General features: G+C 39.1%; 1 protein-coding gene across 1 annotated transcript in view; it reads left to right on the plus strand.

Moving 5' to 3' along the window:
• The first annotated feature begins 4,158 nt into the window (after positions 1-4,158).
• SPTLC1 (serine palmitoyltransferase long chain base subunit 1) overlaps positions 4,159-23,503 on the plus strand; it is a 32,155-nt gene continuing 12,810 nt past the window's right edge. Inside the window, exons 1-10 of the mRNA XM_072150757.1 lie at positions 4,159-4,480; positions 6,416-6,523; positions 7,127-7,221; positions 8,016-8,109; positions 8,473-8,545; positions 12,669-12,801; positions 16,572-16,701; positions 20,095-20,184; positions 21,142-21,249; positions 23,299-23,394. Of these exons, the coding sequence (XP_072006858.1) occupies positions 4,319-4,480; positions 6,416-6,523; positions 7,127-7,221; positions 8,016-8,109; positions 8,473-8,545; positions 12,669-12,801; positions 16,572-16,701; positions 20,095-20,184; positions 21,142-21,249; positions 23,299-23,394 (1,089 nt within the window). The 5' untranslated portion in view covers positions 4,159-4,318. The remainder of the gene's footprint in view (positions 4,481-6,415; positions 6,524-7,126; positions 7,222-8,015; positions 8,110-8,472; positions 8,546-12,668; positions 12,802-16,571; positions 16,702-20,094; positions 20,185-21,141; positions 21,250-23,298; positions 23,395-23,503) is intronic.

Here is a 23,503-nt window from a genome sequence, read left to right on the forward strand (position 1 = left end):
AGTTAACCCTTTATGCTATGTCCCCATAAATAGCTGGAAGCAAAAAAAAAATTTCCACATTATTCTCCCAACAGCCTATGTATATAACAATATCATCTTACATCCAAACTTAGTTTACAAATGGCATTTGCAAATAGCATTTATAAATATATCCTGTGTGGCCACATACGTGAAGCACCTACGCAACATATCTAAGCAAAGCACATTCAGTTTCCAGTACCTATCCGTTAAAATATAATAAGACCCAAAAGCAATAAAGTATGTAGTATTCCTATTTGATCCTTACAGTCTCGAATCTCCCAACAAATGACTGACTCTCTAAGCACCTGACTGGCCCTTGGCTAACAATATTAACATATGATGACACCTGTAAAAAGATAATATGCAGTAGTAGCTTTATTCATTCCCTCAAATTAATGAGACTATTTACAGTGGGAAAGTTTAAAATAATAAAGTAACTTACCATTCAGCACTCCCTGCATCCATTGTTGGCTCTCTCTGAACAATACAGAGTGTATTTTTCACATTTTAATAGCATAAACTGCTATTCCTTTTTTTAATTGCTTTCCCTCTCCATTATGAAGATAGTTTTATGTTACAAAGGCCAAGACAAAGAGTTGTAATATAAGTTATAAGTAGCATTGTATTACATTTTTATGATGTAACTGAGATATAATGCAAAACTGATCTTGGTCGCCTAGGGTTGGGGAGTAAGAAGACTCCTTAGGCTCCTCTGTAGGTGTATGGAGACTTATAACCATTGATGCTCCCCAGGGCGATTCTGGCAAATATGCAAATGTTTTTCAGATGGGACAAGGAAAACATTGCCTTGGTCTCCTATGACCTTTCAGCTCCTGCAGCTACCTATTACTCGTCAAACATGAATACTTTCCAGAGAAAAGCAAACTACACTGTGGTTTCCATATCTCTATATATGGTGCTTTTAAGCACTGTGTACATAGCGATCAGGAATATAGGGATAACCATTTCCCACTCCTATAGCGGTCCATCCATTGTCTGGAATACGGTAAATACTTGAAGGGAACTTGTCACTCGGCCTCGCATTGCCTGAGCATTGGTTTAATAAGGCAGAGGAAGTACATTTAGTCTTCCCAGAAGACATGGAGGGCTTGGCTGAACAACTGTGCAGGTGCCATGAGCAGCCACAGTGGGGACCTACACAGTGCTAATATAGATCAATAAAAAAAAAACGTCCATCAGGACCTGTGATTGGTTTGTGTCCCAAAATTGCCCTGACAGATTTCCTTTCCTATGCAAAACATTCCATGGAACCTGGAAAACACATTGGGCAGATTTACTTACCTGGTCCATTTGCGATCCAGCGGCGCATTCTCTGTGGTGGATTCGGGTCCCGCCGGGATCCATTAAGGTAGTTCCTCCGACGTTCACCAGGTGGCGCTGCTGCGCTGAAGAGCATCGGAACGCACTCAAATTCACCGGCCTATTCCTAGTGAAGTTAAGTGCAAGCTTCGCAACACTTTTTTTTTTTTTTTTTTGCAGCGTTTTCTTCGAATCCGTCGGGTTTTCGTGCGGCCACGCCCCCCGATTTCCCTTGCGTGCATGCCAGCGCCGATGCGCCACAATCCGATCGCGTGCGCCAAAATCCCGGGGCAATTCAGGGGAAATTGGCGCAAATCGGAAATATTCGGGTAACACATCGGGAAAACGCGAATCGGGCCCTTAGTAAATGACCCCCATAAATCTACTTTGCCAAATTAGTGCCTCAGTGGTACCCAGGATATCACAAATGGTTGAAGGCACCAGCAACGCCACAGATCGGCTAAAATGGGTCCCATCACTCCCAGCCAGGCTGACATTGCCAAAGACTAAGAGACCGCCACAACTGGGAGCAAGGCAAGTATAATACTTGTGTGAATCTGGCCATTTTGGAGTGTGATGATGTTTTAAAAAAAAGTTTTTGTCTAAGGGTATCTTATGTACTGCCAAATGTGTCCCTACCCTTGCCACTTCATTGTCCCCTAATATCTTTATTTAAAAGGAATCTATTCCTACATGGCTGACTTACAAGGGTAGCTATTGCTGCGGCGGTATTTGCAAGTTCATGTATAAAACAATCACTTTTTCATCCCTTGTCAATAAAAAAACATTTAATCTGGCTAGACATATGAACTGCGAGACCACCCATGTGGTCTATCTGGCCGAATGCACAACATGCAGGTTCAATACTTCGGATGCATATATCGCAAACGGAAAGACAGACTTTCAGAACATATTACGGGTGCAAACCCTAAAACCATTTCCAGTACCTGGACAGGTCTTTCTAAACATTTTCGTGACATCCATTCTGGCACCATGACTTCTTTGAAAGTAACAGCGATTGATCACATTCCTCCCCCAAAACGTGGCAGTGACAGGGTTCAAACCCTTCACATGAAAGAAGCTGAGTGGATCCTTGTATTGGATACACGGCATCCTCTTGGTCTTAATCAAAAAAGTTATTTACTGTACATTTATTGACCACTCTATATCATATGTTATGCATTTGATTTAGTATGTTTATACCCTTTACTATGGAAACTCCAGCCACTTGTTTACTAATTATTTGGGTCGCACCTGATTCATAGGAGTGGCGCTGCACTTGACACACTTCCTCCTCTCTATTTAAACCTAGGTTCACTCACTGCATCTATAGATATAATTATAATTTGGTCTGAAACGCGTCACCTTTTCTTTTTTTGCTCCATTGAACTGCTGATATTTTAACGATGTCTTAAATAAAATTTGTACTTTTTAACTTACCTTTTTCCTGCCTGATGACATCGGACATCTTCACTTTTTCCATTACACCTCGTGCCTCTGGGACCGGAATGGACCTCTACCACCATTGCATGGCAGGAACTAACCTCTATTGACCGAGAGGGGCGGGTGAGAAAACACTACAACTTTTTTGTATCTCACATAATACTTTTTGGTTACCCCAGCCACACGAGGTTTCCAGGATTCCCAGTGGAGTCTATTAAAGAAAATGTGAAAATGTTAACTTTGATCTCCGCATTGCTCTCATGGCCCTCCCTTACTCAAAGCAGATAGGAGGGCTGTACTGTATTCAGTGATTTCATGTAGTACTACACTATCCCTGTGCTCCAAATTGAGCTACAAGCATGGACTATGAGCCAACTTTTAGCACACGCCTTCACTGTCTAAGGGCAGTTTCACACAGTCCGTGATCACAAAAAGTGCAAAATCCAGTGTCACGGGTTGACCAGACGGCAGGGGACAGGGCTCCTTGTATCATATCGATACAGAGGTAAGGGTCAGCACCGACACTACATATATAAATACGATGAAAGAAGTCTCATCCCCTGTCTGTCCAGCCCATTACAGGATTTTGGATGTTTCTGGCACTTCGATACTTCTAAAGGGAGCAACAGGTCAGGCATTATTCAGGACTGCGCAGCCCCTCACCCTGATGGGGGTTCCAATGTCCTGATGAAAGGCCGGGTCCCTGAAGCCACACAAGGGGTGTTATGGTGCGACGCTTGCAATTGCTTTGTGTGACCGCACCCTTAGGGTGCATTCTTAGACCATTTTTAAAAGGACTGAGAACGCATGCGTTTTGTATGTTTACCATGCGTTTGGCTGGTCTGAATCTGTTTTTCTTCAATTCTAGAAGCCTGGGCAGCAGATTCAAATCAGCCAAACACATGGTAAACATACAAAATGCATGCGTTTTCAGTCTATTTAAAAGGTCCACAAACGCACCATGTGACAGCAGCCTTATGGGTGTGCGGATGACGGATCATGGCTCGAAGTTTTTGGGGGTCTTTTTACTGCTGTGTGCCATCTGTTGATTTCTAAACCACTTGGACTACAACCACTTGGACAGGTTAAACATGTGCGTTCACAATTTTACCACAGAATAAAAATAAAGGTTTAAAAAAAAAAAGGTTCGACAACTAAGGACAACTGGTCTTCTTTAAAAGGTTAAACTTCTCATGTGCGCTTCTGGTTCACCAATGTTTCTCTCCTAACGGAATAATGAAAATAAAAATACAGAAGCATAGCGGCACCGGAGACAGCCGTGCATAGCTCCTCACATGACCTATGCTGTGAATCCTAGAAAACCGCCAGAATGTGACATCCAATAGGCGCTCACATCCGCAACGTCTCCACAGCAACAACACACCCAACGCTAATGTACGCTACTTCCGCCTCCCCCTCCCATCTGCCAGCATTGAGTATTGGGTAGAGCCACTGAGACCCCGCCCTATTTGGTTACGCGTCCCGGCTTCTCTCCTAGGTTCTTCCGACTGATGACATCACTTAGTAACCACCAATGATCGCGAAGCTTCTCTCCAAGCCCCGCCTACCGACCTCTGTCACTTGCAGTCCAGGAAGCGCCCGGCTTCTTGTAGCTACGCTACCGCTTCGACCTCCCGGGATCATGGCGGCGAGTCAGCAGTGGGTGTTGGTGGAGATGGTGCAGGCGTTTTACGAGGTGAGTGCTGGCGCACCCAGAGGGGTGGAAGCCTGTGTCCCGGCATGCTGCACGCGGCTGGGGCGCTGGTAACTTCTTCACAGTAACTTCCGTGTCAGGTGACTGTATGGAGCTGGTGCCTTGTACAGAGCAGCAATGAGCTCAAGAGACTGGAGTGAGCACGGACATAATGGTTCCCATCCAAGAGGTTCCTTACACTGTGCCATGTAAGGCCTAGGTTACCCCAGAGGAACGCACTGCACATTGATATCTGATATACAATATACACATATATAAGGGTCACCCCTCTTGCACTTACCTGGTAAACCTTCCCCTTTATGATGGCCGCAGAATACAGGACATAACAGGTAGAACTGACAGCGCCTGGCGCTAGATGACATGACCTGCGGCTTCTAGGGGCAGTAAGTGTCCGTATTAGGGTAGATAACTTATACGATAAATGTTTTTATATTTAGCTATCCCCTCCTCAAATGGAAACGTAATTTATTATCTGCAGTCACATGACACGAAGTCTTTTCTTGACAGTTTGAGCAGGCACCTGTATTAGTGACCTGTTGGAGGTCATTTAGCAGGGTTCTGGCACTCAATGGAGGATGTAGTGGTTGCTCTCCTATGTTCTTTTCATGTCTCCTGGTATCTGCTACAGAAAATGGGTCCTCACACAGATCTGTACTGGAAAACATAAAAAAATTTATGAGTTTCTGAAACACAAAAGCTAAAAACGGCTGTGCCTTCAAGGGGTTAAAGCACAGGCAGCACCTTTACCATATGAACTTTGACATGAACACACAGTTGAGGAAGAGTAGAAGCCTGCTGCACAGGAGATATAGCATTACATGGCCGCACAGTTGAATTAGAAAGCCATCGCATGATTAGTTTGTCAGTTCTCGGTATAAAAGAAGATAACGTTGTATTAATTGATCTTCTTGGCTCCAGTTATGCTGTGAAGATGTCTGTGAACAATTATTGATTTCTGGAACAACTTCCATCTCTGGAAATCTTTCCTTTCTCTCACTGCACATTGCATACATGGCAAGTTTATCCTGTGAGTGTGGTTGTCCTTTTACTTCTTGTCTATTAGTGATCCCAAAAGCGCAATGTCTTCCCAATTATTGTGGAAGTCTTAATAATCCTGGCACACAAAACACCGAGAGCTCTGGACTTTTAGTAATTCTATCACGGCACTTGTTTGCCAGAATGAAATCTATGCAAGGTCAGACCAGGTTTAGATTTTAGCTATAACATGTGCCTGTCTACCCTGTGCCAACACTGGGTTACCCGCCATGATATAGCCCACCGATGTCTTTAGTGGCGGCAGCCACGATATACATGCAGTTGCCGGCACCGAGCAAGAGACATTTCCGCTGACGTGAATACCGCTTGTGCGCTAGCTCCTGCTGTATCAGGTGGTGGGAGAGGGTAGGCTACTGGAACATGGAGTATCTTCTGCTTCTGCTGGGTAAAGTTTAGATCAGGTTAGGAAAAATTGAAGGATTAGTTTAGGGCTTAGGGCGTTATGGGGGAAACTACCATCAGATGTACCTTAATAGGTAGAATCCTTACGGTAGGTTTCTTTTAATTGGGTGCTGAGACCAACTGAGATTGTAATAAAAGGGAAGTCAAGTAGATCTGATCTCAACCAAAGGAACAAATAACTTCGTCCCATGGCAAAAGTTTTTGAAACTAAATGTACATGTTAAAGTGGTTTTGGATGAACCATCCAAGTTGTGATCAGACTTAATTTGTGTTGTTGCTGTATGTCTAATCATGTATAATCATAAACATTCACTAGTGTTTCCAAGAACATGTATATTCTTTCTATGTAGTGACTCAGAGTTGCTAAAAACAGCTCTTGGAAAACCTATATACTTTAACATAAGCTATACATTAACTCCATATTTTATTAACATTTAATTGCTTCTTTTATTTTTTTAGGCACCTGCTTATCACTTGATACTGGAAGGGATTCTTATCCTGTGGATTATCCGACTTATATTTTCCAAGACTTACAAGCTACAGGAACGATCTGACCTTACAGAAAAGGTATTAAAGATCATTGCACAGCTTATAAATATATCAATGGCTGCAAATGTATCGAGTGCATAGTTGGGGAAATGGTCAGAATTCCTGGCCTGTACATCAGAAATAGTGTGGGGGGGGGGGGATTTATCATTTGTTTTGCTGGGCTTTTTTGGCATATAAAAGTTGCATAGAGGGTTTTTTCAACTTTTCATTGCTCAAAAATCACAGCAGACTATTCCTGCCACTTCACTATACTGGCGTTAACACAGAACTACTACTAGTGCGATGCTGTGCAAAGCCAGATTCATGAAGCAAGCCTTGTTAAATGACCCCCTATGTTTGTGATGTAAATAAAGTGACTGCTGTATAGCATTATTAAGTTTCATTCTATCTTTATTGGGAACTTGTCATTAGAAATTCACATTTTCACCTAATGACAGGTTCCCATAACCTTTTTTTACAAATTCCAAATGTGTTTTATAATTAACATTACTGGTTCTGTTCACTTTTAAAAATATATAAGTATACCTGGCTCCTTGTCAACAAACTGCATCATGTCATAAGGGACTACAGTGTCCCTGTGTCAGCATCAGCTCCTCACATCTTTGTCTTTCGTTTCTACAGGAGAAGGAAGAATTAATTGATGAGTGGCACCCTGAACCCTTAGTCCCTCCCGTCTCTAAAGATCATCCGGCTCTAAATTATAACATTGTTTCAGGGTAAGTCACTTTTTCGTATGTATTTTGAGCACAGTGGGGGAGAAGTATTAAATTTGGAACAAAGAGTCTAGCAGCCACATGCTATCTCTAAGTGGCCCTTTTAACTATATAATGATAAGAACTAAAGGAAACCATGAGGAAACCATGAGGAATCAGAAGCCTCTTCCCTAATCTGTAATTTAATAATCCAGGAACCTAACCTAACTTGTTAAAAATTTTATTTTAGTAATATGTTAATAAGCTGAAGAGGCTACTGGGGCGTGTACTAGCCTGGCCGGGCACGGGGAGCTAAGGCTTGTACAAGCCGCAGTAGCCTCTGCATTTTTAATTTACATATTACTAAAATAGAGTTAGGCTTGTTTCCAGGATTATTAAATTACAGATTAGGGCAGAGGCAGGCAGGAGGAATCTACCATCAGATCTACTTCTGATGGTAGATTCCTCATGGTAGGTTTCCTTTAACTCACACTTATATTAAGAATTCTGGTGACCCATACACAACTAATGTTCTCTCTAGTGGCTAACTGTAGAAAATGGTAAAAATGATCACATTTCAAGATATACTAAATATGGTTTAAATATATAAAATGTCTCTAAAATCTATGAAGTAATAAATATTTCCTTTAAGATAAAGTACTTTACTAAGTAATAATAATTAGCAGTTTCTCATTATTTTATATTTTGGTAGGAATTTTTTTTTCTAATTATTTTCATTCTAATTTCATTGTTTCTGTTTGAACCTTGCCCAGATTACCAATTGTGATCTGTTAATATATTTATTTTTTGTGTTGCAGCCCTCCCAGCCACAAGATTGTAGTCAATGGCAAGGAATGTATCAATTTTTCATCCTTCAATTTTCTTGGCCTGCTTGATAATGATAGGGTTAAGGTTGGTGCCAATCTCTCATTCTCTCATAGAGTTACGTAAGGAGGCTGCCAATGTCATGTTCTGATCACTTATAACTGAACAAATATTGCGTACTGCCGTGGGTAAATAACGCTGATGTGAACTTAGCCTAAGATTGAATGAACGTTATTGTTTATGTAGGTGACCAAAATAATTCTATGGTTCATATTATGCAGAATCTCATATATAGATGTTCTCTATTATGATTGATTAGCAAGATGAATGAATCTCCTCTGTTTTTCCTACAATATTTGAGATACAGTTTCAACAAAAGATGTATTTCAATCTTTTAGTTTTTAATTGATACTTGTTATTAGTTGTTCTTCATTTTCATATATCTTGCAGAGTGCAGCATTGGCATCTCTTAAAAAGTATGGTGTTGGAACATGTGGCCCCAGAGGCTTTTATGGTACATTTGGTAAGTAGATTACCCATTAAGAAGGGTAAGGGAGTCGGTCACAATCAAGGGAATAGGAGAGGAGGTCGGTCACAGTCTGTTTTCGAGGTGCCAGAGAGTGGGATAGGTTGTAAGCGGCTGTGTAATGGCTCAGTAAAGGTGGCAGTTATTAAAAGCTGGATAGCTGTTAAAAGTATCATGTACATTAATGGTATTTTAAAAGAAACTTCCCTTATGAATAATAATTAATTTCCAGGGATTTTCTTTTTAATTGCAGGTATTGAATTGTAGTAAAGTGGTCCCTTCTTTTAAAAGGAGTTATATCCCTTGAGAGACAGGGATTACTTATGGTATTTACAGTTGGAACATGCAATTAGAGGGAACACAGAAAACTGTAAAGATTGAATCACATAAATGTATACCGTATATACTCGAGTATAAGCCGACCCAAGTATAAGCAGGGCCCCCTAATTTTACCACAAAAACCCGGTAAAACCTATATTTTTTTACTCGAGTATAAGCCGAGTTTGGGGTTTCAGCACCTTTTTTTTGTGTTGAAAAACTAGGCTTATACTCGAGTATATAAGGCACATTTTATTAAAAATGGAAAAAAAATGGTATCAAGTAAATACAAGTACAGGCAGTCTCTGACTTAGAGGTGGTTTTAACGTGAAAGTTCTCAAATTTGAATCCCCTTGTGATATTTACACAATAAAAATCATTTTTGACTCTACTTTACAATTTTACTCAGTTTTATTGCTGTCACTCAGTGATGGTTGAGTAAAATTCAGCAGTGCGGGTGGGGACTCTCTAATCAAACACTTCATGATTCCTCTGTGTTATGAGATGCTGTGTACCAACAGTGTGCTTAGATTAACAAGGTGTGGGTTTATCGACACTTTTAAACCTTTTTTTCATAAATACTGGCTTAAAAAGCTAAAAGAAGAGCAGATCCTGACAGAGGGGAAACATGCCTGTATGTAAGTGTGCTTGGTTTACAAACCAAACATTCTGGTGAAGTGATTTACATTTGTTCTTAAAGGAACTCTATCTAATATGCAACAGGGGACTGCTTGTATCTGGTTAGTTTAACCGGTTAAGGACCGGGCCCCTTTCCTGTTTTTTCATGTCCATTTTTCACTCTCCACCTTCAACCATCTATAACTTTTTTTATTTTTACACGTAAAGAGCTGTGTGACGGCTTGTTTTCTGTGTAACACACTTCATAGTGATGGTATTAAATATTCCATGCCATGTACTCGGAAGCGGGAAAAAAATTCCAAATGTAGTGAAAATGTTGAAAAAGCGCATTTGCGCCATTTTCTTGTGGGCTTGGATATTACGTCTTTCACTGAGCGCCCCAAATGACATGTCTACTTTATTCTTTGGGTTGGTACGGTTAAGAAGATACCAAATTTGTATAGGTTTTATAATGTTTTCATACATTTACAAAAATTAAAACCTTCTGTACACAAATTATTTTTTTGATTTTGCCAACTTCTGGCGCTAATAACTTTTTTATACTTTGGTGTACGGAGCTGTGGGTGGTGTCATTTTTTGCAAAATTTGATAATATTTTCAATGATATAATTTTTAGGACTGTACGACCTCTTGATCACTTTTTATAGATTTTTTTTTAAATATTTTTCAAAATGGCAAAAAAGTGCCATTTTCGACTTTGGGCGCTATTTTCCGTTACGGGGTTAAACGCATTGAAAAAACTTTAATATATCTTGATAGATCGAGCATTTTTGGACGCGTCGATAACTAATGTGTTTATGATTTTTACTGTTTATATTTATGTCAGTTCTAGGGAAAGGGGGGTGATTTGAATTTTTAGGTTTTTTTTATTATAATTTTTTTTTTGAACTTTTTAAAATTTTTCTTTTTACTATTTTTCAGACTCCCTAGGGTACTTTAACCCTAGGTTGTCTGATCGATCCTATCATATACTGCCATACTACAGCATGGCAGCAAATGGGGATTTTCCTCCTTATTCATTACAATGTGCTGTCAGCACATTGTAATGAAGGGGTTAAAACGAAATAGCCTCGGGTCTTCGGAAGACCCGAGGCTACCATGGAGACGGATCACCGCTCCCCGATGACGTCACGGGAGCGGCAATCCCAGGCAAGATGGCGGCGCCGCTATCTTTTTGAGGCTGCCGGCAGCTTTGCTGGCAGCCATCGCTGTGATAACTCCTGAATGAACATCTTTGCATGGTGACACATGTCTGCCCTGCCCATTTATGGTAGTGCTTTACATAGCTATGGGCCCCATGGCCATCCTAAAGCATAAGGGCCCATGAAGTTGCAGCGTCCTCATCCCATATAGATATCTTGGTGAAAAGGGGACTGATAATCTTTGTGGTCCATAGTTTCCAGCAAGTTTTCTAGTGCCAGTCTATTTAGAGTATATTGGAGGTGCTTGACGCTGGGCCTTCATCATTCTGAATAATGGCCTAGCCTAGTCCATCAATATTTTAGACGTAGACACTGGAAAAAGAGTTTTCTTTTTCACACCATGGAAAATATCTCCATTGATATTGCCATAATGTGTATATGTCAAGTTTTTTCGTACATGGGGGGAGGGTTTAAAAGTCTCTTAAAAGCACAGCAATAGCAATTACTATTTTTTTATTTTACCCACGGCAACAGTTCCCTTTGTTTCAATATTACTTGTTGCACTTCCCAGTCATTCTTTAGTTGACTGGTAGAGGGCAGTATTTTCCCACTCTTCTCTATGGTGAAAATAACCGAGTTTTAATAAGTTATACATTTTATAAAAATTGCGACTTGACTACATTGTTATGTTTTTTCTATTTATAGAAAATGTAGGATCTCATATTACATACTTTTTTTAGTGATTAATGGGGAGTCATGGATCAGTAGTTTTTTGAAATAATCAATATATTCTGCATTTAATATCATCGGAAAGGGATTGTCTGGGACTACAACTATTAAAAAGATATTCTAGGGTTAGGTCATCAATACTGCAACGCCTAGCACCCCACCGATGACAGATTTCCTTAGCAGCTGATAAATAGAATGAGACAGGAAGCAGCTCAGTTCTGCGTGTAGTGACCTGACCAGGTACAATTTATTTAAATGTTAGCTAAGCTGCTGTTATTGGGTTCAGCCACTACACGGGGATCGGAGCTGTCTGCTTCCTTTGTTTTCAGTTTTTTGGAAAAAGGTAGTCTGTGGGGGTGCTGGTTGTTGCACTCCCAACAATCTGATATACAGTGGAAAAAATCATTGTGGGAGAATAGAATCATCTAAGAAAATAATATGTTTGGTCAATTTCCTTGTGGATTCTACACAGAGAAGCAGTGTGTCAGTTTGGAGAAGTCTTCTGAATATCCACCCACTCGTACTGAAGCTATTGGCCCTATATATGAAAACTGGTGCAATCTGCCTTAGTGCAGTTTGCCTCACTTGTGTGTACTTTGTGCCAGTAGTGATGCACAATTTTACTAAATCTGGTCACTTTTAAGCATGTGCACACAGTTGCAGGCTAATCTTAATCGTAATAATTGTGGCACAAACTCCGACTAAGCACTACCACGTCCCTTTAGGTGCACATTTTACAAAAGTGTTGGACAAAGTGCAGCTAAATACACGTTCCCATAGATGCCTATGGTGCCCGGCACTTTGTGCTCACCGTACTCTACCGTCAGTGGCAAAAGATAGAGCATGCTCTGTCTTTGGCTGTAAGAACATCTGTGCCATTTTCTATGGAGAGGGGAGAGCAGTGCTCATCCCACCTGCCAGCACACTGACGCGTGCTCACCCAGGCTACGGATGGGCAAGCACACGTCAGTGAATGTGCCGGTCATAAATGTGCAAGCTGCCCCGTTCATCTTTATGGAGCTGACAGAGATTGGCTAGCACCATACTCGGCAATCTCCGAGTTGAACATGGTAGCCTGGCCATGTGTGTCATCGAGGAATATTTTGTCACTGCAGATGGGGTAGCAGATTGCACAGTTTTCTGTGTAATATGTTCTATGAGAGGGAGAGAACATGGAGATTTTGACATTTCTAGTCCAGTTTGCTTTTTAGGTAGATCCACAGGTGTTTGCCATATTGTTCTGTGGAAGAAGCGACTGACCACACTAACCCTTTACAACCTTTTTTTTGCAGATGTACATTTGGAACTAGAAGAAAGGCTAGCCAAGTTTATGAGGACGGAAGAGGCTATCATTTATTCCTATGGATTTGCCACCATTGCAAGTGCTATTCCTGCTTACTCTAAACGTGGAGACATTGTGTTTGTGTAAGTACAATTTGTATTCTTTTTATACCTTCTATATAAAAAAGTAAGATATTGTTACAAATATTTATGAAATATATACTGGCATATGTTTCTCAGGAAGGTTCATTATTATATGATGACAGGTTACAATAGCCTTAGTATGTTGATTTCATATTTGCCTTTGTGGTGCATCTGAATAATTTCAGAGCTTCTTAATAGTTTCTTTAACCCCTTCATGACTGAGGGTCATTGGTACTAGAATGTTCAGGTAAATTCTTGCATTTCTGTTATGCACTTCTTTAAATGGCAATGTTTCTGGAAAAGCTTTACATATAAATACAACTTTTACTTTGATTTATTTTTTTGTAATATTTGAGACTTGATAGGATAGTTTTGTGTTACATATATTTTTCTTTATAAAATTGGCCGATAAATGACTACAAATGTGAAAAAAATAAGCTTGTCGTTTTTACGTTTTTAACGTTTTTTTAATATGTAGTAAAATTGAATAACCTTTTACCAAAATATGTTATAGATATTTACAGCATCATTTCATCAACCTTTTCCCAAGTTTGCAGAATTGCAGAAATACATGCATGCTATGCATTTGTAGTTAAGTGTTTCCTGCAGATCTAGGTACCAGGGTTCAAGAGATATAGGAATTTGAATTTGGCCACTGTCATGCCGTTTATAAACATCCTTTCTGCACGTGACATATGCAAATACAAAGTATATAGCCATAAGGCAATCGTCAAGGAGTTAACATTACCTGGCAGTAATGTGAACACTTCACTGTTGATGGCCTCAGTTTTGTGAACATTGTTAGTTTGTTCCATGGGCCATAACAATTTGTTATTTCTTGCTTAAATATTTGCAAAATAAGTCAGAAGTCATAGGAATCGCTGTAGATATCAGGATCTGAATAGTGAATGCTGATGGACACCCTTTTTTCTGCTATGTGACATTTTAGTATTGTTACATTTGTCCTGAATGAGCTTTCAGGATGCCTTACTGCTCTGGTAGTGATGCTTCAAGTAGAGAAAACATTGAATAAAGGTATCACTGGGTGATCTGACTAAGAGCACGAACCTGCATTTTCACTTTGTAACTCAATACACTTTCTCCTTCTTCCTAAATCATTTTGAGAGATCACTATTTCTCTCACAACAGTTAATGCATCTTAAAGAATCATTCAGCGGCTTCTGGGTTCCTCATCAGTTTACTCTCAGACAATCCAAGTGAAGTCATACTTATTTTTATTTTTAATGTATTCGGTAGTAAAATAGAGAATGAAAGAGGCATTAATCATAGAATTTTATTACAAAGACTCCAAATTTGTTAACTATAAGTAATATATACTTGTATATACTGTGTGTACTGTGCGGTATAATCTGTGTTCAGAAAATGCTGCATGACATACCACATATGACCTAATTCTGTCCATCCAATCTAAAAAAAATATATTGCCCAATATGCTACTCAAACGGCTGGTAACCTTTCATTCTCCTTGCTTTTCCTCCATGTACTGTATAAAAATAAAAGGTAACCACTCACTTGACTAACAGTATATACTTCTAGGGCCATACTTTTTGCACAGGTAGGTTGCATGAATCAATGAAAAAGATAAAAAAAAAAAGCACAATAGAAGCTATGGAGCTAAATAAATCTGCTTTACCCTTTGGCGCCACATGGAGGTATTAGATTTTAAGTTACTGAATTCACGTGCTGTTTGTGTGGTCCAGATCTATCTAAATGCTTGCAAAACGTAATTGCTGCCAACTGTACTCGTCTCCAGGACCTGCAGAACCAAGAACATAAATTCAAACCGTGTGCTGCGTTGCCTTTGTCAGTTGAAGGCCACATATATCAGGTCAAGAAGGAGCAATTTGGGCAAAGGTCACTGATGCCAGATTTGAAACCACCCCCCCCCCCTTCCCCCCACAAGGAAGGGTATGGAAAATCTTTTCTACAATTTCCTGTTTTATGTGAAATTCAGCCTGTTACCTATGAAAAGTCTTCTCTGCTCATGGACAGATGACTTTGGAGGAAAGTCATATTTTGCCTGAGAAGTTTAGAGGCTGCAGGGGAAGTGTCACTTCAGATTCCACTATCTTTCTGTCAGTTCTGTAGTATCTAGAAACTTGCTTATGGTACTGAGATACAGAACTGGAGATAAAAGCAACTTTTTTTTTTTTATAGATGTAATCGCTAGATGCAATCTGAAAGATGATTAAATATGACACAATTTTTCTAGTTACTATAGACCTGGAGTCTATAGTAACTAAACTTAACACCAAGAGAAAACACAAGTCTTCTCTGCTCATTTTCACACTACTTTGGAGGAGATTTTTTTTTATATATATATACGGGCGAGATTTTACATAAATTAAGGAATCACAGAAATAACATTTAATACCCTACCTAGGTGCAAGTAGGTGCAAATCTGGTGGCCATGTCCCTTTAAACTGTTTTCCCTGACTTTCATGTGGTTCAGATATGGAAGGAACTAAATATAAGGAATTCCTTCACCTTGTAGCAGAACAACCCTACAAATACAGCCAAATTGCTACAAAGAAATGTGTTATATCAGATAATATTCATGTGTTGCAATGGTCACAGTCCAGACCTAAAAGCTATTGAGACTCTGTCGCTTGATGTGTAAATAACTGTCTACAGGAGAGTAGCTAAAAATTAGAAGGAACAACGCTCAAAGTGCAAATATCATTTGACTTCTGTCTTTAGGTAATTTGCTGATGCTCTCACTTGGAGTGGCTATTCTTGGTGCATAATAACTCTATGCACATGTAGGCGTCCCTACCCTCAGTGCTGTCACTGCTCCCTCCTACCCTCAGACTCCACCGGGGGCTAATGATGCATGCACTCTGTGTGTCTAGGAAAAAGCTGACGATCCTGTGGCCACACTAACTTTCAAAATGCTTGAAAGGCGTAGTCTATACAACTCAAATACATTTCCAGTTTTTTATCAAGTCCTGGATATCCTTGTTGCAAATCGCACGTCCCACTGGGTCCTCAGCTTACAAATTACCGTTCACATATGCACACCACACTCTTCAGTTCTATAAATGTCAAAAATGTAGAAAACAAAAAACCCTATATTATTTACACTTCACAGGATGAATATGAATACTTTTGCAACCCACTATATATATAAACATATACATTACAGCCTGCTCTTGCTATTTTAGAGATCACTATTACAATTGCTCCACTTAAGGTGTTATATATTGTGCTATGTCTGCACTGCAGTTGTCGTCTTATGACTTCTTGCGCTGTAGCATAGCCTTTTATTGCTCAAGTGCAGCTGTGTTGCTTTGGGGCAGAGTTATTATTTTTATTTATATATGACTGAAACCATGTGTGCAGATCCGTAGAGCCTAAACCTCCAAATATATTAATATAGACTGATACTGATCCAGTGCAGAGAGAGACGTGAACCAGTGGGAGCCTTATTCTGCCAAAAAACTTTACATTCTATAAGTTTAATATAAAGGTTTACTAGAATAGAAGGAGTATAAGTTCAAGGTGCAAATATGGATCTTTGTGTTTTCAGATGAATTCTTCTCATGCACTTGGTTGACCCACATACTGTTTCTGACATCACCATGAATCACCATTAGTATTGTTTATAGCAGCTCTGGTGGATTATATGAGGCCAGATTAATGACTTGATGGAAATGACACAGGGGTGGTACACTGTCGTAAAGCTGGAGAAGCGTAGTACAGCCAAATTACCTCAAGGATATTAATAGTTTTTTACTTTGTGTTCCCAGGGATGAAGCTGCATGTTTTGCTATTCAGAAGGGTCTGCAAGCATCAAGAAGCAACATCAAGTACTTCAAACACAATGATATGAGTGACTTGGAGCGATTGTTAAAGGAACAAGAACTAGAAGATCAAAAGGTAAAAACTCCATTGAAATGACCAACTACTTTACACAGATCTACATGAACTTTATTATACAGACAGTCCCCTACTTGCCCAACTTACAGACGACCCCAAGTTACAAACGGACCTCTGGATGTTGGTAATTTACTGTACTATAGCCCTAGTCTACAATAAACAACTATAACCGTTACCAAAGATATCTGCAATTAAGCTTTATTGTTAATCCTGGTTCTTATGCCAATCCAACATTTTTTAAATCCAACTGTCACAGAGACCAAAAAAATTGTCTGGGGTTAAAATTATAAAATATACAGTTCCGACAAATTCAACTTAAGAATAAACCTACAGAACTTATCTTGTACATAACCTGGGGACTGCCTGTATATTAAAAATCAATGTGTTAGCTGTTAAAATATTTGTCATTGTAATATGTTGCGATACAAACTACTCCTCAAATGACATATGTAGGAGAATTATATATATATATATATTTCTTTTTTTAATTCTAATTTTAAGACTAAATTGTACGCTGCCTAAGGAAGTCTTACCATTGACAACTATATCTGCATGCACCTACAGACATAAAGGGTATTCAATTCATAGTTAGGGCCACCTACATGACTATGGATAGGAAAATAGTAGATATTTAAGAGGATAAAAAAATTTTTCTGCAAAACAATATACCAATCTGATCTATAACATGCTACCTGCGGAATCTACAGCATTTTCATGGTGTTGGGCGTCCCTTTATTTCCTATATCTTTCTTTTGTCCATTTCTGGCTTAAGATGGCATTTTTCAACACGTGTCACCGAACCATCACAGATTTTTTGCTAATATAGTTTAATTATTTACAGATTGTTATTGTTTTATACATTAAAAGAAATATTATAAATTATAGCATTTTTTAAATATATGCCATTATTGCCCACCAGAGGGCACTTCAGCAGTGTACTGTATTAGTAGACACAATGCATCCCATAGAAGAGTAGGAATGAGAGCCAAACCCATCTCCTATGCCAGTGGTGGCGAACCTATGGCACGGGTGCCAGAGACGGCACTCAAAGCCCTTCTTGTGGGCACTCGGGCGATAGCCCCAGCACACCAGACAGGACTCAAAGAATCTTCCTGCAGTTCCAAGCAACTTAAAAGACGCTGCTTTCGGTCATATATTCGCTACTTGGGACTGTAGGAAGAGGGAGAATTAGACACTGTTGAATTATTTTTGGAGGACCTCCTGCTGGCCTCATGATTCTCTGTGTACAGAGGGAAACTGGAAAGAAGCTAAAATGATGAAAATTTTCCAACTTTCTACTGTGTTGCTGTCCTCAGGAGGCCAAAATGATTGAAAGATGTTGAACATGGAGAGCAATAAGTTACTACTATAATTTTTGGTTGATAAATAAGCAGGGTTTTGGGTTGCAGTTTGGGTACTCGGCCTCTAAAAGGTTCGCCATCACTGTCTTATGCTGAAGCGGTGAACAAGACCTGTGATGACATCATGATGGGGAGGAGACAGAGTCCTTTTCTGTCTCATCTACTGCTCTGCAGTGTTGCAGATATCCTTACTGATCTGTAGTAACTAGGGCAGTACAGCATCATGGAGAAGACCATTACCCCTCCCCAAACCATGGCATTCTCAAAGGTTTTTAATAGGTCTGAATTATCTGTGTTGTTTGCCTTGCGTTTATATATATTTTTAAAGGTTTTGCTCATGTACGGTATATAAAATAAAAATAATACATAGATTATACTTGCCTCTCCCCATTCCCGTGCACTCCCAGTGCTGCCTGTCACTGCAGTCTCTCTTCATTTACAGAGGCTGAGGGTGTCCTCCCGACCAATGCGTTGTGCCTGCTACTGCTTGAAGCTAATGCTGTATAATTAAAACATTTATAGACAATAATTAACATGAATAATGTTTTTTATTGATTTGGTGCAACATTCTTTTCAAAGAGTGATTTTGTAGGCAGTGGTAAAACATACCAGGAACCTCAGACTTCACCTTATATCACTAGACGGTAGTATAAAGCGGGAAGTTACTGTGGAACGTCACTGTTTATGGTCGCCGAGGCCAGGACCATAAATAGAGGAAATTGCAGCTCATGTCACTAGAACTGTTTGGTGGAGAAGGGCCATGATGCATTATTATTTTATTCTATATTTTACCCCTGTCTCAGCCTCTTACGTAGCTTTCCAGTAAGCCGGGACATATACTATTTGGATTAAGAAAAATTAATACTAGATACCAGATAATTACTTAATCCAAAATTTTAGACACTTGTATAATACTTTACAGTGTATCCTATTAATGTAATTTGTGATTTGTTAGGATCACAATGTCTGCTCTATTATATAGTCGTTTGTTATATCACCATGTGGAAAAAGAACATCTGTAAATTGTCATTTTTCACAGGTTTATTTTGTACTAATAAATGAACAGAAATCCTGCATGAATAAACGCTATAGGCTTTGTATTGGCAAGTTGTTAATAAAAAATTGTTCTAAAGAGATTGTTTTGCTCAAGAATACTACAGAGCTGTTCCACGGGGGAAAATTATCTTTTATGGAAAGCTCTATATTACACACTTTTACCGTTGTCAGTTTATGGCAAGTCTTTCAGCTAAATCATGTATCCATGTAAATCTCACTTGTGGCAATATATGATAATTATTTGACTACTTTACAACACTAGAAAAATGAGGCCTAGTAACCTCAACTGGCCAATAAAAGTAGAAGTAATAATAACTTCTTTGGATTCCGGGTCAGTCTCTTTTAATGTGGTGTAACAAATTGCATACAAATGTAACATGAGGATTTAATGTACACAGCCCCAGTAAAGAAGTAAATTATCCCGCTAGGTACAGAGCTCATGCGTTCAGAGCACCAAGGTTGCTGATAGATCTAACAGATAAAGAAGTGTCATTTATACTATGCATAAAAAAACGGGAGAATAAAAGAAATTAGTAATGATAACCTCGATACACTGCAAGGGATCACACACACAGCCTTGTAAATTTTATAGGTAATGGGCTTGTTTAATGTGTTGAATTCCTATGTATGGGCCAGTGCCAAGGGGGTCAGGGTTTACTGACAAAAAATAAAATATAAATAGAAGTAACAAACTTTGATTTAGAACTTTTTTTGCTCCCCCTTTCTTGGCTTTTTCTAACAAACTTTGCAGACTTCTGCCAAGAGTGTCACATGATGAATAGCCACAGCGATGTATATCATTATAAAAACTTCACAATATTTGTGGCTGAGAGCAAAACCCAGCATGGGAATTGTAGTAATCCGTGTAAAGGGAAAACTTGTTGAGTTTTTGAAAAACAAACATGTTAAAGATGAATCATTGTGTGCTGTGTAATTCATATAAATCGTAATAGTTTTGTATGCTTAATTCCAAAAGAATCCAAGAAAAGCCAGAGTGACTAGACGATTTATTGTTGCTGAAGGATTGTACATGAACACTGGTGACATCTGTCCTCTTCCACAACTGGTACGTGACATTTTCAGCAATAATGTATTCTATTTCCAAAGCTGGCCTTAGATATGACATTGAGATGGAAATTTTAACATTTTTTATTTTACCTTTAAACATATGCAATAACATTGCATTGGGTTAAAGGTTATAAATGTGTGGCGATTCTATCACACATGCAGAACAAAATTAATTTGGTCTGTTTAGCGGTTCGGCTTGGATTTCTTCCAAAGATGCCCAAATTGGTGTACCAAGTAAATTCATATACATCCCAATCGGTATAATAAAAAACATCATTTAGCAGTCTTCCATAAATTCTTCTATGGAACCTTTTATCCTTGCCCTTTTTTTGTTTGTTTTTAAAAGGCTACTTATATTGCTATTTCAAACTAGAGTTGCCTTTAGTATGTTCTCTAAAGTGGTTGTCTGACTAATAAACTATTTCAATTTAAAAAAAAAAGTCAGAATTGTATTAAAAAGGAAAAAAACAGTGATATCTACATCACTGACTCCTTACCGCTCCACATCGTGATTTCTGGTTGCTCTCAACACTCCGCTATTCACTGGCTTGGGTGGGTAGCGGCTGTGACTGAATTTCCTGGCTCAGGGGGTTATCACCTGTGCTCCAAGAAGCATCATAACAAGGGCAGTGAAGGGTCATTGGGACAAGTGTTTCTTTTTTTTGGGTTGTCTTTGCTTATTCTAACCCACCAAGAAAAAAGAATTATGTGGCAGACCCTTTTTTTTTCTATTTATTAAATAGAATCATAGTAATGTGTGCCGTTTATGTGGTTACTGCTTAAAAATAATCGCTGGATCCAAACTTTTTATGTGCCTTAATATAAACCAGCTCCCAGAGTCTATCCAAATGGTTTCACTGCATCCTGTAATTTATGCACATTTTCTTTTATCTGGTGTTTATATTTCTTTCAGTTTTGTTAAAACTTTAGCGTTTGATGCCTTTGGAAATTGCAGGTTGAGCTGAAATACAAATACAAAGTAAGAATATTCCTGGAGGAAAGCCTCTCGTTTGGAGTTTTAGGAGAACATGGACGTGGAGTTACTGAACACTTTGGAATAAAAGTAAGAACTGAATAGATTTTATGTTCTCTTTGCTAGCATATTGCAAGGGTGAAAAAATGGAATATTCTTTTTACCTGACAGTATTATGTGCTTGTATTTATCGTTTATTGAATAGCATTATGCCAATATTTGTACCTAAAAAGCTAAATTTATATACCATATATACTGGAGTATAAGCCTAGTTTTTTAGCACAAAAAAATGTGCTGAAACCCCAAACTCTGCTTTTACCAGGTTTTTGTGGTAAAATTAGGGGCCTCGGCCTATACTTGGGTCGGCTTATACTCGAGTATATACGGGTAACTTGTTTTAATCCATGTATCAATATTTGAGGTCCTACATTATGATATAGAAATCTCTGACCGGGGGGGGGGGGGAAGCTGTATATTATACATTTCATGGGACAGTATTCTTTGTCTGAATTCTAGTGCCATTGTGCTTTATTTTAAGTCACAGATTTTATAAATGTAAGGACAACCTTCTACGTTGTGCATTATTGTGTGCAAGGCCACACTAAAATAAATTTTGAGCGATGTTCAAGCAGAGATCTACATTTTCTGAGCCCGCCTTTATTATATTTTCATTTGTTTAGAAATAGAAGGACATAATTATTTAATCCCAGGCCACAGGAGGTGGATGAGGCAGGAGTGGTAGCTGACTGAACGTGTTTAGGCGCTTCTGTTCCTCATATGTGCAGTGGTGCACATGTCAACATTGTGTACTCCACTGCATTCACATGGGCCCTTGCAGATGACAGTTCTCTAGATTGCCATGAATCCCAGCATTCATAGCACTGAATAGGCAATAACTGTCCTTAATGTGAGCCACCCTTATATTGATAAATTCCAAATATTGATAATAATTCTTTGCCCTATACACGGGTTACAATAAAATTTATAGTGAATCCAGGCTTAAAGGAGTGATGTGTATTGCTTCTATCTTTCATTCTCTTGTCGAGGCTCGGCACATTGTGACAAATTAGAGCAATTAAACTCGCTTGACATGACTTGCTCTTAAACCATAACCTCAGCATATTTCATACCACGTGCGCATTGCATAAAATGGCCCCTTTGTAGTTCTCTTTTGTAGTGTTGTGGGCAGCGATGTGGCATTGCTCAAAGCATGAACAGGGTAGAAGTATTTCAGAATACACAATGGGGCTTCATTCTGCTTTCAGCAGAGGAAATTGAAATTAATTTTATGGCTAGTAAATTACTTTTCAGTCCATTTACCTTATCAAGTATAAGACTTGCATGCTGGAGAGGCCCATGAAAGCTGGTGCTAAAAGTTTTTTGGCTCTTTCGAAGCTTTACACAGAACCGTCATTATGTAACATATGAACCCGTGTTATAAATCCTTGGTATGTGTGGTTAGGTAATGATGTTTCAGAAAGGAGTTCTATAAATCTGCAGTCCAAGGCGGCCTGCATTCATCCCTAGCCAATTAAAACTGATTTATGGTGTTATTATGTATAGTACAAAACTTCCGGGCCAGCGCTATTGTCACTAACTTTTCTTTCCTGCAAGGAGGGCTGAAACGGCAGCTTTTTCTACTTTGTCCTTGAGTCCTGCTCGGGCACTGCATCTGTTATTGTCTGTATGTGATCCTGAATATTTATTTCATGGCCCCTATTTTTATCATTAAATTGCACTCACCCTCTACATGTGCGAAGAGTTATGCGGTAAATCCTGAGAAATAACAACCTAATAAACTTGTTCTCAAGTTGGTAAAGGAACCTTCCATATTTACTCCATTTTTGACTTTGCACTGACAACATGGCCAAGTCTCCGAAAACTGGTCATATAACTGAATATTGAAATAAAGGCGCTTTGTCATTAATTTCATTCACACCCATCAACAGGATAGGGGATACATTTCTGAGTATTTTCGCTCAATTCACTTATAGTTTCAGGACAGCACATCCCAAAAGAAGTCCCATTCTGTGTGAGGCAATTCAAGGGGACTGTTCTGCCACAGTCATGTATATGTAGTTTTATCATAGCTGTTTCTGTAGTTCTTGCTTTTTATGTATTTTTTTATTTTATCTGTAGATTGATGACATTGACTTGATAAGTGCAAATATGGAGAATGCTCTGGCTTCCATCGGTGGTTTTTGCTGTGGCCGATCATTTGTCATTGATCATCAGGTTAGTACTCATTTTTTTGTATACCTTAGAACAGTGGTGGCGAACCTATGGCATGGGTGCCAGAGGTGGCACTAAGAGCCCTTTCTGTGGGCACTCAGGCCATCGCCCC

The sequence above is a fragment of the Engystomops pustulosus genome, chromosome 1 (genome assembly GCF_040894005.1).
Source record: "Engystomops pustulosus chromosome 1, aEngPut4.maternal, whole genome shotgun sequence".
Taxonomy (NCBI): domain Eukaryota; kingdom Metazoa; phylum Chordata; class Amphibia; order Anura; family Leptodactylidae; genus Engystomops; species Engystomops pustulosus.